The following is a 19,911-nucleotide window of genomic DNA, read 5'->3' on the forward strand; positions in this document are numbered from 1 at the left end:
CATTTCTCTGTTTTGTTACAGTCGTTGGCCGTCCGGTGTGACGCTGCCGGAGACATTTTTGCTGCCCCTTTGGGAAGTTCTCTTGGTGGAAACAACTTGATTGTTCTCCTCATCATCATCCACTGGTTCTTTCTCATTCTCAATTGGTCTGAACACAGGATGTAAGTATGCATCTCTAAGGTATGCTTTCAAGTCCAGATTTGGTTCAGTTGCCCTTTCTAATGTATCCTTCACCACTGCATCCTGTTTGGTTTGATTTGGTTTCCCATAGGCAAGAAAAAGTTAATTTTCTAACAAGTTTGCAGGGACATTTTAGCACAAGAGATGAGATGATATGAACTAACCTGCAAGGGGAACCGAACGAACGCCGGCTCGTACCGGCCTTTGCAGAATCGATGAAACCAGATTGTCACAACAGGTAGTACAAGCAACAATGGAGTTGATTTGGAAGCATTCTTTGTGCTCAGTAATCCCAAGAGCAGTATTTGCGACACGATTAGGCTCACGATTACACGGAAGTGAACGTCTGGCCAGAATGCAGCCGCGCTCTCGTACTTTTGGTCGTATACATTGATGATCTGGAGAGAAATAATGCGAGAAGGCGTTGAGGGACTGGAAGTAAACGTCGTGAAGTAACAGGACAGTGAGAGGCTCAGACGTACCTGATGGCGAAAAACCACATAGGCGAATGCGAAGAAGACGATGATGAAAGGCAGTATGAACGGTGTGATGCAAGCATAGACTAATCCGAGCAGGAAGTATAGCTGTATGCGAGGTTCGTTTGTGGCGAAAGTTATCGAGCCGGGATCCATCGCCTCTTCCCTGTCCTTTTCTGTCTTGACTAAAAATGCATTCTTGAGATGGAAGATTATCAATGGCACTATTCGGATGATCTCCGCAGCAATGCCGGCCCAGCCATCGACCATAATGTAAGTTATGAAGAATGTGGCTTTCATTGGAATGGCGACGCCCACAGTTTTCGGAATCCTGCAACGCAATGAATTGAATCGAGCCGAATCAAGTCACAACTCTGATAATATGATATAGAAGCAAGGAGACAACATACTCTGATGGGGACTGGTTAAGGAACTTGTGAAGCTGTTCGAATGCAGCTCCGGTGATGATGCTTCCGAGGAAGACATTGACGAACAAGAACAAATGGTATTTTCCGGCTGATCGTCTGTCCAGACTTGAAAGAGAGGTATGCCCTTCTATCTTCGACATTGTCATAAGAATTGTCGGAAGGAGCGCGAGAAATATCTTCAGTGCAATTCCAGGGAGAAAACCTTGAACTACAGACTTGACATGTTTCCTGAAAATGGCGACGATGACAAGGAAGAAGAAGTCAGTAATCTGAAGAAAGACTCGTACTTACGTTCTTTAAAAGAAGCGAGAGCTTACGATTCTATCAACGGCGTGAGGAATGGGAAAACCTTTTCAATGCCTTCGATGCTCGCCAAGGATTGCACAAATACTATCGGGATCATGAAGAAGAAAGTGAGGAAGAACATAGCTACAGACATCAGCAACTTTTTTACCGCGAGCTCGACGTATGGTATTGCAAGATTGTCCCAGTAAACGTCGCGCGGCTCGGGCGCCCATTCCGTAAGCCAAACTGTCGGATTGCTTGTCTGTTGAGTTTGAGCGCAAACGGCTGCTCCCCACCGCGATTTGAACGAAACAAATGCTGCAGGAACTGTTGCATTTGGATCATTCGTCACCCTTTCTCTCTCAGCGGCTTCCTGTTTTTGCCGAAAAAGAAAAAAAAACTCGAAGATAGTCAAGTCTGTGTCGAACAACGTAAGAAATTTACATGGAATTAGGTAATGTAGAAAGCTTACTACTTCACTAATCTTCTCAATTTCGGCTGTGCAGTAGTCGATGGCGTCGACGGTCTGCCCCCACAGGCCCCAAAAACCTGTCTATACTTCGGAGCAATGAGATTCCATGTTTGTTCGTAAGATGACGACGAGAATGATTCGATGTGGAAGCGAAGATACCTTTGTTGTTGGTCTCTTCTTCGGGTTTCTTTCGTATCGTGTCATGTAGTAAGTTCGCCAATTGTGCAACTGCTTCTTCCTCTCGACCAGCGTCGCGAGGTTGTTTGCGTTATATATGAGCTTCAATCCATCCATGGAAGAGTCACGACGAATTCGAACATCAGGGTTAGTAAGTGGCGATTACAGTACTGAATTTACGATATAATGACATACGATACATGATATATGTTAACATGATATGATAACACACCTGATGTATGAGGTAGTGATGAGGATGATTCACGCAGAAGAAATGCTCGACGTGCTCGCCAACCGTTTCGTCAGGATCCGGAGGGACATTCCTTACAAGAACCTGCAAGAATCGCGAACTATCACAGATCTGGCCTTGTAAGGATGAACACTTATTCGACAACCTCGAAAGACTCACGGTAAACTGATCCGGGCGACGACCTTCCGAAGCCAAGAACTGCAACCGCTTGGTGGTAATAATTCGATACTCTTTGTAAAGAACATAGCATGTCCAAAATGTGAATACGTACGCCATAACTATATGCGTCACTAACCTGATCGACGACGATAGTAGATTCAAAGGTTTTAGATACAAGTTTTGGAGTTTTAACAGAAATTGAGGGCTGTAAACTCACCGGAGAGATCCCGAAGGAACATTGGAGATCGAAAGCTTGTCGATGTTGCTATAGGTTAAATCTTTAGTACCCTCGAGTGTTTTACCAGTCAAGTTGACGGGAACCAGGACAGCAAAAGCGAGCAAAGCCACGGGGACAAAGATCTTTAATCTGCGAAAAATTCTTACAGTGATCTGAATGTCTCGAAGAGGAACGATGATGTTAGAAAAAATAGTGGTTTGTACACTTACCCGAGAAGGTAAATTCTTACATAGACGGCACAATCGAGACCGGCGTGCTGTATCAACTCTGGCTCGGGCATTCTCAAGGCTGCAGGCATCCATTTCCAGAACTTTAGGTATGTTCTGCCGTCTAAATTTACGAGCTTTTTCACGAAAGGCCCGCGGCTGCGGGGGCTGGCTCTCACGCCCTTTAAGTACCATTTCGGGAAATAGACTCTGTCGTTGAACGGCTGGAGACGTAGGAATGCAAATAGTAGAAGAAATGCCAGTGCGGACAACAGATTGATCGCGGCTGATACGACGATGTCTTGAACGCTAGCCATTTTGTTGTTTTCTTACCGCTGCTACTTACTTATCCCCTGCTTCGAGTTAAAAATAAGTAGAGTTTCATTAGCTGAAATTCTGTTATATATGGCGACAACTACTCTTTTAATATTTAGAATTCAGCGCACGCAATATAAGCACGCACAACACATTAATATAATATAAATACAATGACACAAAGGAGGGGAAATATGGCAATTTATGTAAAGACTGGAAGACATGCTACAATTTATTTCAACATTATGTTTCCAGCATAACCAATTTGATATATATATATAATTAGCAAAGATCAAATGTGGATGTACAAACCAAAGAGAGAAAGAATGTGATGAAGTGATGGAGCAGTATCAATTGCCTCCTCTCGAGGATTTAAGATCACGGCAATGCAATGTCCCAATTACATAAGGATCCTTAATTTTCTTACCGGCAATTACCTGAAAAACGAGGAATCTGATATCAATCCTCCTATTTCTCCACAGATTGAGATTAAAATTGTGTACTTCAAGCTACAATTGCTAGATCCATGTCGAAAAATACACTTAAAAACACATATCTACAATGCTCTGTATGTAATTACATTTTGTTTTCCAATGGTTGTCCTGAGAGAATCAAAGAGGCGAAAATCTCGAATAGAGAAAAAAAAAACGACCTAATAAATAATCAGAAAAACAAAAATACCGACACAAAAAATCAAAACAAAATTCGAAGCAATGGAAACTACTCTGGCATTCTCGATTGAACAAAAACACCACCAAAATCAATTGAACCGTTAAGCATTTTACCTAGGTCGTCGAAAACGAGGAAGAAACACAAACTGTCCGAAATAATCTTCTCGGCGGAGAAAGAGATCGCCGGAGGAATTGGTGAAAGAAGGAATGCGGTGGCGAATGGATTGGCGCCAAGAAGTGGAGGCGGACAGCGGATTCGTCGTCGGTTCCGCAGGCGAGTTTTTGTATATATAAATGTATATATACATATATATATATATTATGTTTTGTTTGGCTTGCTTATGTCGTCGTCCGGTCTGCAAGCTTTCTTTCATGGCAGATTTCGTTCGTTTGTTTGTTCGCAGTTAACGTTAATTAGCAACGGCGAGGAAAGTGTGTGACCTGTGGAATGACAATATTACCCCTCCTTTAATTTAACTGATTAATTAGTTAATTACCTTTAGATCGTTGCCTCTAATTTGACTCGGTCTTTCACCTACTTTTGGCATGCATGTGTGTACCTGTATTTTCCATGTTCCCCTAAATTTAGTACCTTAATTACATATAAAAAATTAAATATATTTAGAACATATTAGATTGTTACAATTATGATTCAATTTTGGAAGAAGTTTTGTAGAGTTTTGAAAAAACATTAAAAAATTGAATATTTAATATAATATTTTATAATCTAAAAATATAATCCCTCCGTCTAGACCATTGTGTCTCGTTTACTGTAAACACGAATATATAAAAAATATAAGAGAAATATAATTACTAAATAATTTAAAATATATTAATAAAATAATTATCGTATACTAAAAATAATTTTAGATTAAATTTAAAATAATCTATTAGTCTAATCGAAAATAAAAAAAATATACTATAAATTAAAAATTTTAATAGTATGATTAAAGTTTATAATTCTTTAAGAAAAAAGAAAAATGACAGAATAAACAAACAAAAATTGAACAGTGTATACTGTGAGTGGACAAAAAAAGTATTTATTAATATTATTTTTTTTTTGACGATAAAGAAAAAATAAAAATATTGTATTTTTTACTAAAAGAACAAAAAAAAATTTAAATGATAAATAATAAAAATAAATTTTGATAAGAGAGTGAGAGCATAATATTTAAAAAAAATATATATGTCACATTTATTTTTTGCTATCATTTTATTTAATATTAAAATATTATTATATTTATATATATATTTTTTTATAAGATATTTTTATAATTTTTTTATTTAAATTTATATTACATTTTGACATAATAATTAATATTATATAAAAAAATATTGTAACAAATAACAATACAATAGAGAGTATCTATTGTCACCTAATCATCGTCAATCCTAGAACAATCTCGAGACCCATCATCATCGTTGTCGTCGTCTCCACTCTGCTGGCTCCCATCATCTTCTTCCCCGTCTCTCCGATCATCGGAAACGCCGCCGCCGTCGTCGGAAGACAGAGCCACCAGCCAGCACGTGCCGTGCAAGTGGCCATTCAAGCACACAAAGTACTCCAGCTCATCATCCCTCGACCCCAGCCGCCGCGCCGACGCCATGCTCCAAACACATGCCCCGCAGTACGGACACCGCAGCACCGCCTCCAGCTCCACGCGCCGCCGTATCAAACACTGCCGCGTCCGCGACTTCATAAATCCCCCAAACACCCCGACGTCGTCCGCCGCCGCCGCCGAACGGACTCGGTGCTCGCACGGATCGCTAACGTAAAGCACGTCGCAGCCGCAGCTCTTCGCCGGAAAGCTCCGACCGGACGTCTTCGAAAACCGCGTCGACTACTTTTATGAAATGTTCTATTATTATTATTAGGGTGTGTTTGTTTGGGGTTTGGATTTTGAATTAAGATTTGAATAGTAAAATTTTTGAATTGAAATAGTTGTATAATGTGATACAAATAAATGTTGATGTGATCTTTTGAATTTAAAATTAATTTTTATTATAATATAAAAAATGAAAAATAAATATTTGATTTGATGTTTTTAAAAAAAAAATTTGGATGAATAGTAGAAATGTGGGGAAATCCTTCAAAAGAATACACATATTATATTTTGAATTTAGAAATTGAATTCAAAGTCTAGAAAATCAAAATAATATATATCCTTAATATTTCCTATAGGTATATATTCGTTCTTTAGGGACTTCAATTATGCCTTACGGACAAAATTGTACTAAAAAAAATTCAAAGTTCAATCATGTTTCTAGTTGCAATTTTAATTTGAAACTATCATTATTATTATTATTTATTTTTTTTTAAAAAAAATACCATATCAAATCTTTTGAATTAAAATTCAAATCAACACTAAAATTATAGTACATAAGATATCTTCTATGTCCAAAGCTAATAGTATTAATAGTAAATACATAACTAATTATCCAAGCATTATATAAATAAAATATCTTACATAAATTCTTTTCCAAATAAAACCAATAAATACCCAACATTCAGTTTATATATATAGTTTGTCTTGTATTTGTTTAAGATTGATGTACTTTTTTGGTAAATACAAAATCATATTAAATAAACAGCAAAATCAAATAACCCAAAAATAATAAAACAGAATTTTAAACAAAAATAAATCTGAAAATTACAAAAACAAACTCCCAGACTTGTTCCACAGCCGCGGCGGCGCAACTACGAACAGCATACTCCGGCCCGTTTTATTCTAAATTTTTATTATTATCATCGAAGAAAGAGTTAGATTTGATCACAAAAATTCAAAAATAAATTAAACTATCCGTGCGTTGCACGATTTGTATATATTATTAAAAATATAATTATTACAAAATAAAAGAATAATATAGCTTATAAAATCATTACCAGTAGGACTATCGGGGCAGACAGGCGGCGGAAGCTCGACCGAATCCAACGACTCAGGAGGACATAAACGAAGCACCTTAGCCCAAATATCCAGCGCGGAATGCCAATCTTCCTCGGCCTTATTTAGTGCTTCCTCGGCACAGTCTAAGTCCATCCGCGCAGTGGCTAAATCCCATTTAATGGTACTCATATTCTCCTCTAGTTCCTCAGCAGTCGTGCCAATCAACAAATTCCGATTATTTGACAATTCCATCTCCCTAAACTTCAATCGCGCAATCTCCGCCATTGACGATGCTTGCAAATCCAAATAGTGTTCGTACCGAGTGGTGTAGATTAGCTTACACAACATCTCCGTGATGAGACTAGAAACCTCCCACGCTATGTCTCTGTATTCTTTTAATAATGACATTATCGGTTGGACTTGTTCATAATTTGTCGGGGTGTCGCGCTCGAGCTCCGCCGCCACGGCGGCTGCTATCTGCACGGCGGACTTGTTTCTGTTGGGCAGAGGAATTTCACACGGATACTGCATTGTTGTGGTGATGATGTGTAGAAAGTGTTTAGACATCTTTGCTTATTTATGGACTACTTCTTGAATTATATTTGGAATTGAAATCTTAATCGTATGGAAATATTTGGATTTGATATTTTGTTATTGAATTGGAAATTGTGATAATATCTTAAATATAGATTTAGATTAAGATTCTTGATTTTATTATTATTATTATTTAATGATATTTGTATGTTAAATTTGGAAATTTAATTCGATTTTCTATAAAATAAAAATATTATATTTCTTTATATTTTTCGTTGGTTTTTTACTAAGGAATATTTTTATAAACATACCATATTCTTTTATTAAATATTCTATTATTATTATTATTATTATTATTATTATTATTATTATTATTATTTCAATTTAATAATATTTGTATTTAAAATTTAGAAACTCAATTTAAATTTCTATAAAATCAAAATATTATACTACCTCTGTCTCACAAACCTGCTACACTGTAGACACGGCTTAGGAGGGGTGTAATTAGTAGATAATTAAGAATATATTAGTGAAAATAATTATCCTATAATATATATAATTATAAATTAAAATTAAGATAACTAATTAGTTTAATTAAATTTTTTTACAAAATAAAATTAAAAAGTTTAAAATGAGATTAAAGTGTATAATCATTTTATAAAAAAAAGGAAAGTGACATGATACGTGAGCCGGACAGAAACAGCAACGTGCACCTGGTATGTGGGACGAAACGAGTATTTCCTCACTAGTTTCGGTTGGTATATATTTGTTCTTTGTGGACTCCTACTACGCCCTATTGGCACAATTGTAATAAAAAAATTTCTAAATTAGATCGGAATATATTTGCTTGTAATTTAATTTGAAGTCACTAATTTCAAATCAATTTTAAATAAGAAATAAACAAATCAAATTGTTCTGGCTAGAGCCTAAAAAATGAAGGGTAAGGTGTTTTTTAGTTCCGTAATTGGACCCTCTTATCATTTTAGTCCTGTAAATGGAGTCTGTCGCAAACTATTTTTATAAGCGAAAAATTTTCGTTATTTTAGTCCTCCGGCGCCGAAGACGCCCACGTGGCTTGCCGGAGGCCACGTGTCCGCTAGGTCAGCGATACCTGGCGGACACGTGGATTTTATTTTTTATTTTTTATTTTTTTTATTTTTTTAAATTTATTTTTAATTTTATTTGCATTTTTTTTAATTTTTTATTTGGTCCCATTAAAAAAAATTAAAAAAATTAAAATAATAAAATAAAATCCACGTGTCCGCCAGCTGTCACTGACCTGGCGGGACACATAGCTTCTGACGAGCCACGCGGGCATCTCCGGCACCAGAAGACTAAAACAACGAAAACTTTTCACTTATAGAACTAGCCTGCTACATGCTCCATTTACGAGACTAAAATAATAAGGAATTCAATAACGAAACTAAAAACCAGTTTACCCAAAAATAAATTAAGGTTTTCATATGTTTGCCTCGGCATCCCAATAGATCTTGTTTTGGGACGGATGAAAATGGAAAATCGTAACCTTTCAATCAAATTATATTACAAATCAAATTTACAATCAATATATTATATCAACTATCAAAGTTATTTATATTATATTAAATAATTATTTAAATAAAAATTCTATTTAAAATTTAAACAGCAAACACACATTAATTAGTGAGATTTTTATTGTTAGTTATGAAGAATTATAAAAATGTATGGAGAATTATAATATTGTTTGGTGAAGTATTTTAGAAAATAAATTAATGCATTTTAGAAAAAAAAAACAAATGAATAATACTCCTTAGCTTTTCAAGTTTAAGCTCAAAACTTTTTGATAGAAATTTTAATATATGAAATTTGGATTGATACATTTTGTTATTAAAAATAAAAATTAAAAAAAAAAAAAAACTCCCTCAAACTGAATGTCAATCTCTCTCGATCTTATTCAGCCTTTTCTTAGCACGATCTAAGTCTATCTACGATGATAAATAGTACTCCCTCCGTCTCATATACCGTGTCTGCTACACTGTAGATACAGTATTTTAGGAGGGGTATAATTAGTAGATAATTAAAAATATATTAGTGAAAATAATTATTCTATAATATAAATAATTATAAATTAAGATTAAGATTAAGATAATAATTAGTTTAATTAAAATTAAAAAAAAATAAAATTTAAAAATTTAAAATGATACTAAAGTGTGTAATCATTTTTCAAAAAAGAAAAATGACATGGTATGTAGAACGGACAGAAATGATAACGTGGACATGGTATTTGGGACGGAAGGAGTATTAAATTTTTTTAATAATATTTATATAAGAGGAGAATGAGGCAAATGTTGTTCAAATAATAGGTTAAATACTAATAGATAATCACTTTTATATATGATGCAATTATGTTTGTTTCTAAAAAAATTATATAATAAATTATAATTTGTTTTAGTTGTTTTTTCCTTAAACGTGAATTGCAAGCAGTGGCGGAACTAGGATCAAGTTAGAGGGTGGCTATTTTTTTAAAGTAACAAAATACTTTTCCTGTCTCGAAACAATAAGGACATTTGGGTTCGGCTCGGAATTTAAGAAATAATAATATTATGTTTAAAATGAAGATAAAATAGATAGTAAAAAAACTAAAATATCATTAATAGTGTATTTGCGTATAAAAGTAATGACATTTATATAAAAATAATAAAAAATATATAAATAATTATATGATGATATGATTATTTATGAAAATAAAATTATTATTTTGAGACGAAAAAAAAAAAAATTTATTATTTTAAGATAGAAGAAATATATTTTATATGTCTATTTATTGTCCAACTAATTTTATCTTTCTAATTATTATATTTTAAAAATATTAACAAATAACAATTATAATAGTATTATTTACTATATATTGTAAAAATTCATTTTTGGATTTTTATGAAATAAATATAGTAATACATATTTATTAAAAAAAATCTATAATTAAAATTATTATTAGTATTATTATTTATTCCAATCATTTTTTCTATGTTTATTGACAGCCGGAGGTTTACCTCTTTCTTCTGTTAAAATTATGTCAGAATTTATTTTTTTATTCTCTGTAAAATTTATATACATTCTATTTATAATAAAATATTTTATCTATTATTACTTTTATTTTAACAAATAATAATAATATTTTTCTCATTATTATTTTCTATTTACTCTACCACTTTTTTATTATTTTATTAATTAGGTCTTGCTTGTTGTTAATGATGCTTCCCAGTGGCATGTACATCGTTGTCGTCGTCTCCACTCTGCTGGCTGCCATCATCTTCTTCCCCGTCTATCCGATCATCGGAAACGCCGCCGCCGTCGTCGGAAGACAGAGCCGCCAGCCAGCACGTGCCGTGCAAGTGGCCATTCAAGCACACAAAGTACTCCAGCTCATCATCCCTCGACCCCAGCCGCCGCGCCGCGCTCCTCCTCGCTATAAGCCGCGCCGACGTCATGCTCCAAACACGTGCCCCGCAGTACGGACACCGCAGCACCGCCTCCAGCTCCACGCGCCGCCGTATCAAACACTGCCGCGTCCGCGACTTCATAAACCCCCCAAACACCCCCCGGTACACCCCGACGTCGTCCGCCTCCGCCGCCGAACGGACTCGGTGCTCGCACGGGTCGCTAACGTAAAGCACGTCGCCGCCGCAGCTCTTCGCCAGAAAGCTCCGACCGGAGGTCTTCGAAAACCGAGTCGACTCGGCAAAATGACCCGGAGTCGCCTGACCCGGTCTGAACTCCGAACCGCCGCAGAAGAACAGCAGCTTCCCCAAAGCGTCCCAGCCGCCGGTCATCCGGCCGCTCTCCGTCAGCACTGACGTCATCCGCGGCGCCCGCCGCCGGCAGAGCTCCCGCCAGAGGAGGCGCTTCGCCACCGCCTGGAGCTTCCGGTTGACGGCGGACGTACGGCAGAGCGTCGGAATGTCCCATCTCATGTACTCGAATAGCAGCAGCAGAATTCGCTCGTCGAGGATGCCCGCCTCGGCCGGTTCGCCGAGTTTCTGGACTCGGCTCGAATTCCCCGTCGGGGCGCCGTTCATTTCTCGATCGGAAGACGCTATCCAGACCAGATTCGATTTGATTCAACACAACCGAATTTATAACGGCAAGGGACACGTGGAGATATGCGAGAGCAACTGACCAACTGACAGGAGTTACGTGTCACCGTTTGATTGGCCTGTCGTTGCTCAAATTAAATGCTTCTTTTCGCCGTGGCGGATATTCATAAATATCTGTTTCTGGTTATCGTAGGTTAAAAATATCTGAGGAATTTGTGGCTACTGGGCCGGCCGACTAAAGTGAGCCCGGGCCCACTATTTTGGGGTCACATGTGGAACTGGCACGTGTAAAGTTTAATGTTTTAGCCCATCACGCGCGCGCCATAAATCAAATCAGATGCTTATACATGTGGTATTAAAAATTGTAATAATATCTAAAATATAGATTTGCATTAAGAGTTCTTGATTTTTTTACAAAGAATATTTTTTATAAATATGTCGTATACTTTCCCAACATATTTCCCACTAGATTTCCTTTATATTTGTATTTTGAATTGGGCTCAGCCCAATAAAAGAACATAAAAATAAAACCAAAAAGCCCAATAAACAGGCCAATAGTTTTCGCATCATCTACAACCTTATGTTAAAAGCTTCAAAATCAATGGCAAGAGCTCTAAATTTGGTGGGAGATCATGCTCTCGTAAATTAAATCCTAGATGTGCATAGGAGAGTCATAGAAGACACGGTAACAAATTCGAAATAGTCGGCGAAAATGAAGGGCTATAATTTGTTCGTCGTACGTTCCAACTTCCAATACGGTGATGATAATGAAAATCGAGCATTGGAAGGATCTGGTCTCTTTTGCGGCAATCAATCCAGATTGTTCGTACCTTTGGGTTTCAAGGATTATTGAAGCTGTTGGATGACAGCCAGCAAGGGAGGAATGGGAATTTCTTATTCATCCCAACAAACTACGATCTACGATTTCACCGTGAAGGTCCTGTCCTAACTTCAATTAATGCATATCCTCTTTATCCATGGTTTTCCCTCATTTAACCCTAAAAGTTTGGTGGATTTTTTATCAGGACAACAAAGGCAATGATGTGAATCTTGGTATTTACAAAGGCAAGGTCTTGCTTGTTGTTAATGTTGCTTCCCATTGGTATATATATTTTGTTCTTTGCCCTTTGCTTGTTAATTTATGTTGGAATCTAATTTGGTATTGATTTCATATTCCCATTGGCTGTAGCAGTGGTTTTACAGACTCCAATTACGCCCTATTGACACAATTGTACAAAGAATTCAAGGATAAGGGTCAGTTGTTAGTTAATCATGTTCTTGTTCTTGTTAGAGGTTAAGAAATTTCAAATTTTCATGTCTGCCTGAGATTCTAATGTGATTTTGTAGCTCAGGTCTTGAGATATTGGCCTTCCCTTGCAATCAGTTCTTGAATCAAGAGCCGGGGAGTAGCCAAGAGGCGGCACAATATGCTTGCACCCGATTCCAGGCTGAGTTTCCCATTTTTCAAAAGGTGATTGATTCATATAAGTTTCCTCTAGTTAATGTTTTTTTTTCTTTTTGCTGTTGATTAGAAATGATTGATTTCTTATAACCTCAGAGCAGGTCAAGGTGAATGGCAAAGACACGGCGCCACTCTTTAGCTTCCTTAAATCAAGTAAACATGGAATCTGGGGGCCGAGCGTCAAGTGGAACTTCACCAAGTTTCTACTTAGCAAAGAGGGGCGTGTAATCAAGCGCTATAGCACCACTGTAACTTCACCTTCAGCAATCGAGGTCTCTTCCACTCTACTTTTGACAATGTTGTGTTCTAACCAGACAGCAATGAGAAAGGCATCATGTGCACGACTGATGTCGGGCCAAAAATGCACCCACAATTCACATTCTCCTTCTCTTTTGCAGGGAGATATAAGAAAAGCTTTGGGTTTGGGAGAGGATTGAAAGCATTGCCATTAAGACCAAAAGCTAACCATAATGGAAGCACTGCGCAGCAGAAGCTACAGGCGATCGACCCTTGTCAAAAACTCGTGTAATGTTTATGTAATGTATTTACCTCATATTTATAGTTAGATTCTTCTGTAGCTTTGGCTGATCAATGGTACAAGCACTTGGTGCAACATTCATGGAGTTAGGTGTAAGTGTCCACACTTCTTTATCTACAGATTGTTGCACTTTTTCCACGTCTGATACAATAATTTCCTTATAGTGCACCAGCCAAGAAAAACACACACACACACACATACGCACTATTAGAACTCAAAAAAGAGAGAGATCATCAGAAAAATCATTACAGGGCAGAAGCCAACACAGATCAAAATCCAGACATCCTTGAGGACATCCCACCATTGGAGCTTGACATGACATCAAGATAAGAAGATAAGAGGTCTGATATGCTTCTCTTTAGTTCAACATAATGGGCACACACCTCAGCACGTGGGAGTGGGACAATGTGCACCCCCACCCCAATTGCCATTAATTCAGCTTCAAGGTGGAAAGGGACACAAAGAAATAATTCCCAAGTGAATGAATGACTTGGAAACTAGGGTTAGTCAATGATGAGTGGCCATCTTGTCTTGATTTTAGGCTGTAGCTTCAATTGCACGTGCCCACCCCTAAATTGATAGTTCCTTGTCAATTCGTGGGGGCTGTGGCTGTGCCCAATTTGGGGATTCTGTGGTTGAAAGATATCAGCCAATCAAGAAACTTCATGTGACCTGTTGGTGTCTTGTATGCCCTAATTATTGCAGTTCAAATAAGTAAAGAGTTCTTGATGTTGAATAAACATTTCACGCCATCTTCAAGATTCTTTTTTTTCTACTTGAATTATCCAGCAGGGTTCGGTTGGTTGCATGAACCACCAAAAAAGATTGAATTTTTTATATCTTGTCTGGGCAATCTAGTTATAAATTATCGACAAGTTTTGTCCTTTATAGGTAAAAAATGGGAAATCAAGAAAGCCCTGATGAAAGAAGGTGTTACTATTCAAGAGATTTGATTAAAAAATATCGAAAAGAAAGGGTCATCAAGAAGCTAATGAGGGGGACAGTATGTCCCTCAACAAGCAAGAAGATGATGATAATAAGTCCATTTCAAGTAGGGCAGGTGAGGAGACAAATCTGCAAGCTTTGCTTCGTTATCTCTTAATGTCTTTTATAAGTGAATTGAATGCACCTCTAAACAATGTATAGTGTCGTCCCTACTAGAGGGCCATAACTAGGTATGCACCACAAGTTCTTTTTTTGCATATCTCCACTACCTTCCTCGTTGCTATAAATATGAGAGCACCAAGTGCTGCTTTCCCTCCATCCAAGTCATTCACATTTTCTAGAACTAAAATCTAAGGCACTGCACATTTTCTTGAGTTTGAAGAGACAATGGCAACTGTTGCTCATTCAGTTTTTCCGGTAAGAAGTTTGAAACAACGGTCCGTGCAGAGATGCTCGAAGCACATCAGAGAACACAAGGCTCGACTTTACATCATATGGCGATGTACTGTGCTGCTTCTGTGTTGGAATGATTGATAATCCTTGCTGAGGATGATGATGTAGTGTTTATATTTAAGAGTAGGATTTTGTTAGCTGCTAACATACTGTAGTTTTGATCAATTTAGAGGTGGTTTTGGGTGTTAATCTTGATCTGTATGTATAGTTTGTAGAGAGGGGATACCTTGTTTGGTTAATTGTTTTTCTGATGAACATATGAATGGTGGAAAGAATGGTTTGTTTTCAGAATATGTGATTATTTGGGAATTTTTATGGCATTTACTTCTCAAAAGGAAGATAATGATGAAGCAAAGATTTTGCAAAAGAAAAGCCATCTACATAAAAATGGAAAAGTGACTGAAAGCAGGCAGACTGTACAAGGTACTCTTGTCTATGGAAAAATCTTTCCCACATTCTTGAGTCTAGATGACAGAATTGGAAATCCCAAGAAATTGAAATGAAATGGCAAACTAACTACAGAAACCATGTGCAAAATGTGGGTCTTAGAAAGACTTAAGAAGAGTGGGAGGAGATGGAGCTGAGGATGCCATGTAATCATGGATAGATTTCATGTTTGTCGAAAATGTCCCATCCATCTCGTAGAAGTGCACTGCGGTCGTCTACTGCTGCTCCCTCTTCCTCTTCCTCTTCCTCTTCCACTTCCACTTCCTCTTCCTCTTCCAGGACCTGTTCCTGTTCTCTTTCTTTTCCTTCCTGAGTTGCAGATGAATGATCCCTGTGAGGCTCTGGTTCCACTGGTTCTGAAATGGAGCCTTGGGTTGATGAATTCAAAGAGGTGAAGATGAAGCTGGTCTGCCCCGAGAGAAATGATTTGCTCAATGGGGCACCATTGTCGAATTTCTCCTTGAGCAGCCTCACATCCTGACATATAACAGCTATTTCTCCTCTGGAAAAAAGGAACAAGGGAGGGAAGTAAGCAAAAACAGAGTTCATTTTTGGCTTTATACACGTGAACAATAAAGCTTGTAAATGCATGTGTAGAACAGATTAGAAGTGACAGCATGCCAATTCTCCAAAATTTATAGCTAAACCGAAAATTTAAAAACAATTTTCAACAAGGGCAAGTTGAAATCCAACTGATTTTATATCTTGTCCTTGCATTAGTAATAATATATTGATGTGAACTGTAGAACCTGTCCTTTTTTTTTTTTAGAAAAGGAAAAAAAAAACTCAACTGTAAGCTGGGTATAAGATAACATATGAAAACTTGTACTATAACTTACTGTATCATGTCCACAACACGGCCACGGTCCAATATAAACTCCTGCAACTGAGACACAAGATTTCCAGTAAGCATATTATACCGAAGGGGAAAAAATGGCTAAGTGTTGATTGTGGAACAAAGGGGTAGGGACTGTAGGGTAATCTGATTTTAAACTTTCCCTTCTATATGGTTCAAACTGATCCAATGTGAATTAGAAAATACATAGGGAAAGGAGGCCTACCTTGGAATTATCTTCTGCCTGTTGTTTCAGGATCTTCGACTCCTGCACCACTTTTTCCATGACTGAATCCAGATCAGTTAGTGACTTTTGTGCAGCCTCTTCCTTCTCTAGTTTTTCCTTCTCTGCAGAATCTATTACATTCTGGGCTGTGGCTAACCTCTCCTCCAGAGTTTGCCTCATCTGCCAGATGTGGCTTAAAACTTAAGAAGATGCTATGATGATAGTAACTTTCCCGTAAATTATGTAATTCTGGATGTGATTTGATGCATGGGAAAATAATATGTGATACTGAAGGCATAAAAGCAGGCAGATTCAATCCGCTTATGGCACTAAAGAATCATTTTTCATATCAATTTCCGCACCTAAGTTAAGGAGAAAGAGAGGACACTCTCAGAAAGAGTGCAAAGTTTTCAAGCCAAGCCTCTATGAGATCTCTCATTTGTGTTCTAGAATTTCTCAGTTTAAACACAGAGTCAAAGCTAAGAAGAAAATCCTCATTCACATGACATAATAATCAAACACCACTGTATTTTCACAAATCAAGATATTAATTTCACATCAGACAAGCTCTGCGCAGTTGATCTACAATATCAGTGTAAGTTGTGAATGGATGAAAAAAAAAAGGGCATGTCAAAAGCTACCTTATCAAGAATTTGAAGAGCATTGTCCTTTTCATCTAATAGAGAGCGCGCACGTGTCTGAAGCTCTTTCAGCTCAGTTGCTAGGATGGCTTTTTCACCATACACTTCTCCAGCATGCTTTGAGAAAGAGAAAGAAAGGAATAATTATGTAATTAGGCTAATATTAAATTGTCTAAAATGGATTCCAAACTACCAACAACAGTAATACCATGTCATTTGCCTCCTTTGCATGTTTCAGCATTTGTTGAAGCTCTTCAAACTTTTCCAATATATGGAACCCACCTTTTGCAGCATCCTCCTTCGCTTTTTCTGAAGCTTCCTCTTTTAGCTCCACTTCCCTCACCAAGCTTATAACAGACTCCACTGCTGAGAACAATGTATTCTGCAAAATGGTAAATCTTAGACATACAGTCATATCAAGGGAGATGCATAAATATTTTCCTCAAAACTCCCGCAAAGTAAACATGAAACCAACACTTCAAAATTTTTGTCATCAAATAGATTCATGAAAAAGAGAGAAGTTTATTCCCAACAATAGATCTAGGATTTGGTTAAAAGTTCATTGGACAAAAAATATAAGAACCATTTGGGCACAGTTCACAGCTTCATCAAATTTCTAGAGCCCATTAATACTAGTTGCTCTATGAATAATTAGATTTGATATCAATGATACCTTGTTATTTGCAAGTGCAATAACTTCGTCAAGAACCCCCATGGATTGGAACTGGCTAGATTGAGAAATTGCAGTGGTTGAGGTTGAAACATCTTCAGAAATTGCCATCTGGGAAACAGAATCACTTGACAAACTTGTTCCAAATTTATCTGAATCACTTTCATGCATGTTAGTTGCCTCTAATGTCTGGACACCAATTTCCAAAGGGCTAGCAGATACAGTGGATGAAGAAGACCCAGTAGTAGAGCTGGTTAAGTCCACCAAAGCCACTCCCAGGCCATTTTCTTCATTAATAGACACGTTGAAATCTTCTCTAGCCTGAGTGGCAGTCATTTCAAGTTCCATAAACATATTTTGCAGAGTTTCCGGCGTTGGACCAAGTGTACTATCAGATGAAGTTTTTAAGATTCTTTCATCAAAGTTCACATCTGGAAAAGCTTCCTCTGTATCAGAATCACTTGATACTTCAATGCATTGAGCACCTGCCCCAGTTGTTTCAAGATCCATATCCGTATTTTGCTGTGTTCCCAGTGTCTGATTAAGAGTAATATCAGATGAAATAATTTTGATCCTTTCTGGACAGTTAACAGCCGGAGGAACTTCCTCTGTTTCAGCATCACTTGATACTTCAATGCATACAGCATCTTCGCCAGTTTTATCAGTCACAATTCTAGGCTCAACAGGGGTGTGCTGATCAGCACTCATTTTGATCATCTCATGTGATTTCTTTGGGGTAATCGGTTGAGATCCATAACCATTTCCACCAGAAATAGGCGTAAATGGAGTGCCTAGACCCAATCTTTCAAGAAAGAAAGGGATGATATCCTCGAGTACAACCCCGACAGCTGTGTCAACATCCTTGTTATGCTCAAATGCCACAGCTCTAAGAGCTCGAGAATCAACCTTTAATCATACAAGGAAGAAATCAATAAAAAAACACAATTGACATGAGATAATCTGAAATTTTTGCCTGTCTAGACACACTAGAATTAACTAATATATTTCAGAGATTTCTATACTGAGTATACACAACATTTGAAAAATGAATGCTAGATGTTACCTCGGGGAAAATTTCCAGCAATGACTTGTAGACTTCGTTGAATCCCATCTTCAAGTCCTGCAATCAAAAATTACAAATAGACAAACGTGAAGTTTCAATGATCATATTCAACGTTTCAAAACTTACGCTTTTCACTTGTTACATAACAGGATCACTACATACATGTATGCACAAACAATGTATGAAACATGCGATCAATTCAAATTAGCACTGAATAGAAACAGAATTCTGATCATCAGGGCTAAAATAAAAAAAAATAAAAAAAAAACCTGAATTGGATCGACGGAGGGGAAAAGGGAAGCGATAAACGGCTTGAAACCTGGTTTCGAATTTCTCCTCTTTATCAGTATGTATATCTGTGAAATTGAGTAATACCAAAACGAATTCGTACACAAATGTGTATAGGAAACGAGAATCACAACCACACGAATACAGGGATAAGAGAAGAAACCCTAGAGAGATACGCAGATACCCACCGAATCCCGCGGCCAATAAATACTGAACTCGACGCAGTCAGAACGCCGATAAATATTTCTTGCTTCTATATGCGCCTCATCATCTCCAGAATGGAATTGTAAAAGACACGGCTTTTATAGGGCCTAGTGATCCTATCAAATGATGTATATTTGGGCCGTCTTGTACCTTACCCTAAAGTTTGACTACAATAATAAAAATTTAATCTTGACTTTACGTACAAAACCAACTCTAATAAGAAAACAGCGATATTCCATAAATGGGTCGGTCCCAATAAAATAGGAAAAGTAAAGTAATTATTTTGATTGCCTAGAGAAGCTAAATCGAGGCATGATTAATTTACCAGTATTACTGCAGATCAACCATTCTTGCAGAAGTATCCGTTTCATCATCTTCCTCCAACAAGAAGGTTTGTTGGGAGCACTACAAATCTGTGTAGTTAGCAGAATCCACGCAGAAGGGATGTTCTTTAATGGAGAAATGCAGCACCTAACCTGATCAAGCTGCATGAAAAGGTTGTGATGGGCGACAATTTATAAATATTATAAATATAGGATGATCAAAATTTCATTTCGTATCTAACCAACATAGTACTCTGCTTTAATTATCTTATGTGCATACCCGCCAAGCAATCTCAGACATGGATAAAGCCTCTGCCAAACACCCTTTACTACAACAGCTGCTGATCCTTCTTCTTGTAATGTGCTTCCGGGGGGCGGCGGCGAACGCCTCGCCAGATAATCAAAGTGAATGGACACCGCATCCAAAGCCGCACCCACACTATCATCACCTTCCGATCCACCCCACA

The 19,911-nt window shown here is 37.3% G+C and overlaps 4 protein-coding genes across 7 annotated transcripts; 1 reads left to right on the forward strand and 3 right to left on the reverse strand.

Annotated features, from left to right (window-relative positions):
- Positions 1 to 15: 15 nt before the first annotated feature.
- Positions 16 to 3,188, reverse strand: LOC127259079 (CSC1-like protein At4g02900). The gene is made up of 11 exons (XM_051286226.1): positions 2,875 to 3,188; positions 2,645 to 2,794; positions 2,428 to 2,563; positions 2,251 to 2,352; positions 2,001 to 2,120; positions 1,842 to 1,922; positions 1,402 to 1,742; positions 1,067 to 1,312; positions 663 to 987; positions 345 to 578; positions 16 to 243 (listed from the first exon to the last, which is right to left on the reverse strand). The coding sequence occupies exons 1-11, from the start codon at positions 3,186 to 3,188 to the stop codon at positions 16 to 18; spliced, it is 2,277 nt and encodes a 758-aa protein (XP_051142183.1).
- Positions 3,189 to 10,333: 7,145 nt separating this feature from the next.
- LOC127258993 (EID1-like F-box protein 3) lies at positions 10,334 to 11,372 on the reverse strand. Its single transcript, XM_051286104.1, has one exon. The coding sequence runs from the start codon at positions 11,329 to 11,331 to the stop codon at positions 10,501 to 10,503; it is 831 nt and encodes a 276-aa protein (XP_051142061.1). The 5' UTR covers positions 11,332 to 11,372; the 3' UTR covers positions 10,334 to 10,500.
- Positions 11,373 to 11,948: 576 nt separating this feature from the next.
- LOC127258834 (probable phospholipid hydroperoxide glutathione peroxidase) lies at positions 11,949 to 14,092 on the forward strand. 2 transcript variants are annotated; one of them, XM_051285858.1, is made up of 6 exons: positions 11,949 to 12,286; positions 12,375 to 12,451; positions 12,539 to 12,603; positions 12,702 to 12,820; positions 12,913 to 13,083; positions 13,210 to 14,092. In XM_051285858.1, the coding sequence occupies exons 1-6, from the start codon at positions 12,212 to 12,214 to the stop codon at positions 13,246 to 13,248; spliced, it is 546 nt and encodes a 181-aa protein (XP_051141815.1). In that variant the 5' UTR covers positions 11,949 to 12,211; the 3' UTR covers positions 13,249 to 14,092. The 2 variants fall into 2 exon arrangements, with proteins under 2 accessions (XP_051141815.1, XP_051141816.1); XM_051285859.1 differs by having other exon boundaries at positions 12,542 to 12,603; positions 13,210 to 14,091.
- A 1,012-nt stretch (positions 14,093 to 15,104) lies between these two features.
- On the reverse strand, positions 15,105 to 19,250 carry LOC127258832 (uncharacterized). Of its 3 annotated transcripts, none has more exons than XM_051285855.1 (9): positions 19,106 to 19,250; positions 18,899 to 18,948; positions 18,630 to 18,686; positions 17,570 to 18,472; positions 17,105 to 17,278; positions 16,897 to 17,013; positions 16,256 to 16,435; positions 16,034 to 16,080; positions 15,105 to 15,696 (listed from the first exon to the last, which is right to left on the reverse strand). In XM_051285855.1, the coding sequence occupies exons 3-9, from the start codon at positions 18,675 to 18,677 to the stop codon at positions 15,345 to 15,347; spliced, it is 1,821 nt and encodes a 606-aa protein (XP_051141812.1). In that variant the 5' UTR covers positions 18,678 to 18,686; positions 18,899 to 18,948; positions 19,106 to 19,250; the 3' UTR covers positions 15,105 to 15,344. The 3 variants fall into 3 exon arrangements, with proteins under 3 accessions (XP_051141812.1, XP_051141811.1, XP_051141813.1); XM_051285854.1 differs by having other exon boundaries at positions 18,899 to 18,985; positions 19,106 to 19,206; XM_051285856.1 differs by lacking the exon at positions 18,899 to 18,948 and having other exon boundaries at positions 19,106 to 19,181.
- Positions 19,251 to 19,911: the final 661 nt, after the last annotated feature.

Source organism: Andrographis paniculata, unplaced genomic scaffold (genome assembly GCF_009805555.1).
Source record: "Andrographis paniculata isolate CXL003 unplaced genomic scaffold, ASM980555v1 Contig5END, whole genome shotgun sequence".
NCBI lineage: Eukaryota > Viridiplantae > Streptophyta > Magnoliopsida > Lamiales > Acanthaceae > Andrographis > Andrographis paniculata.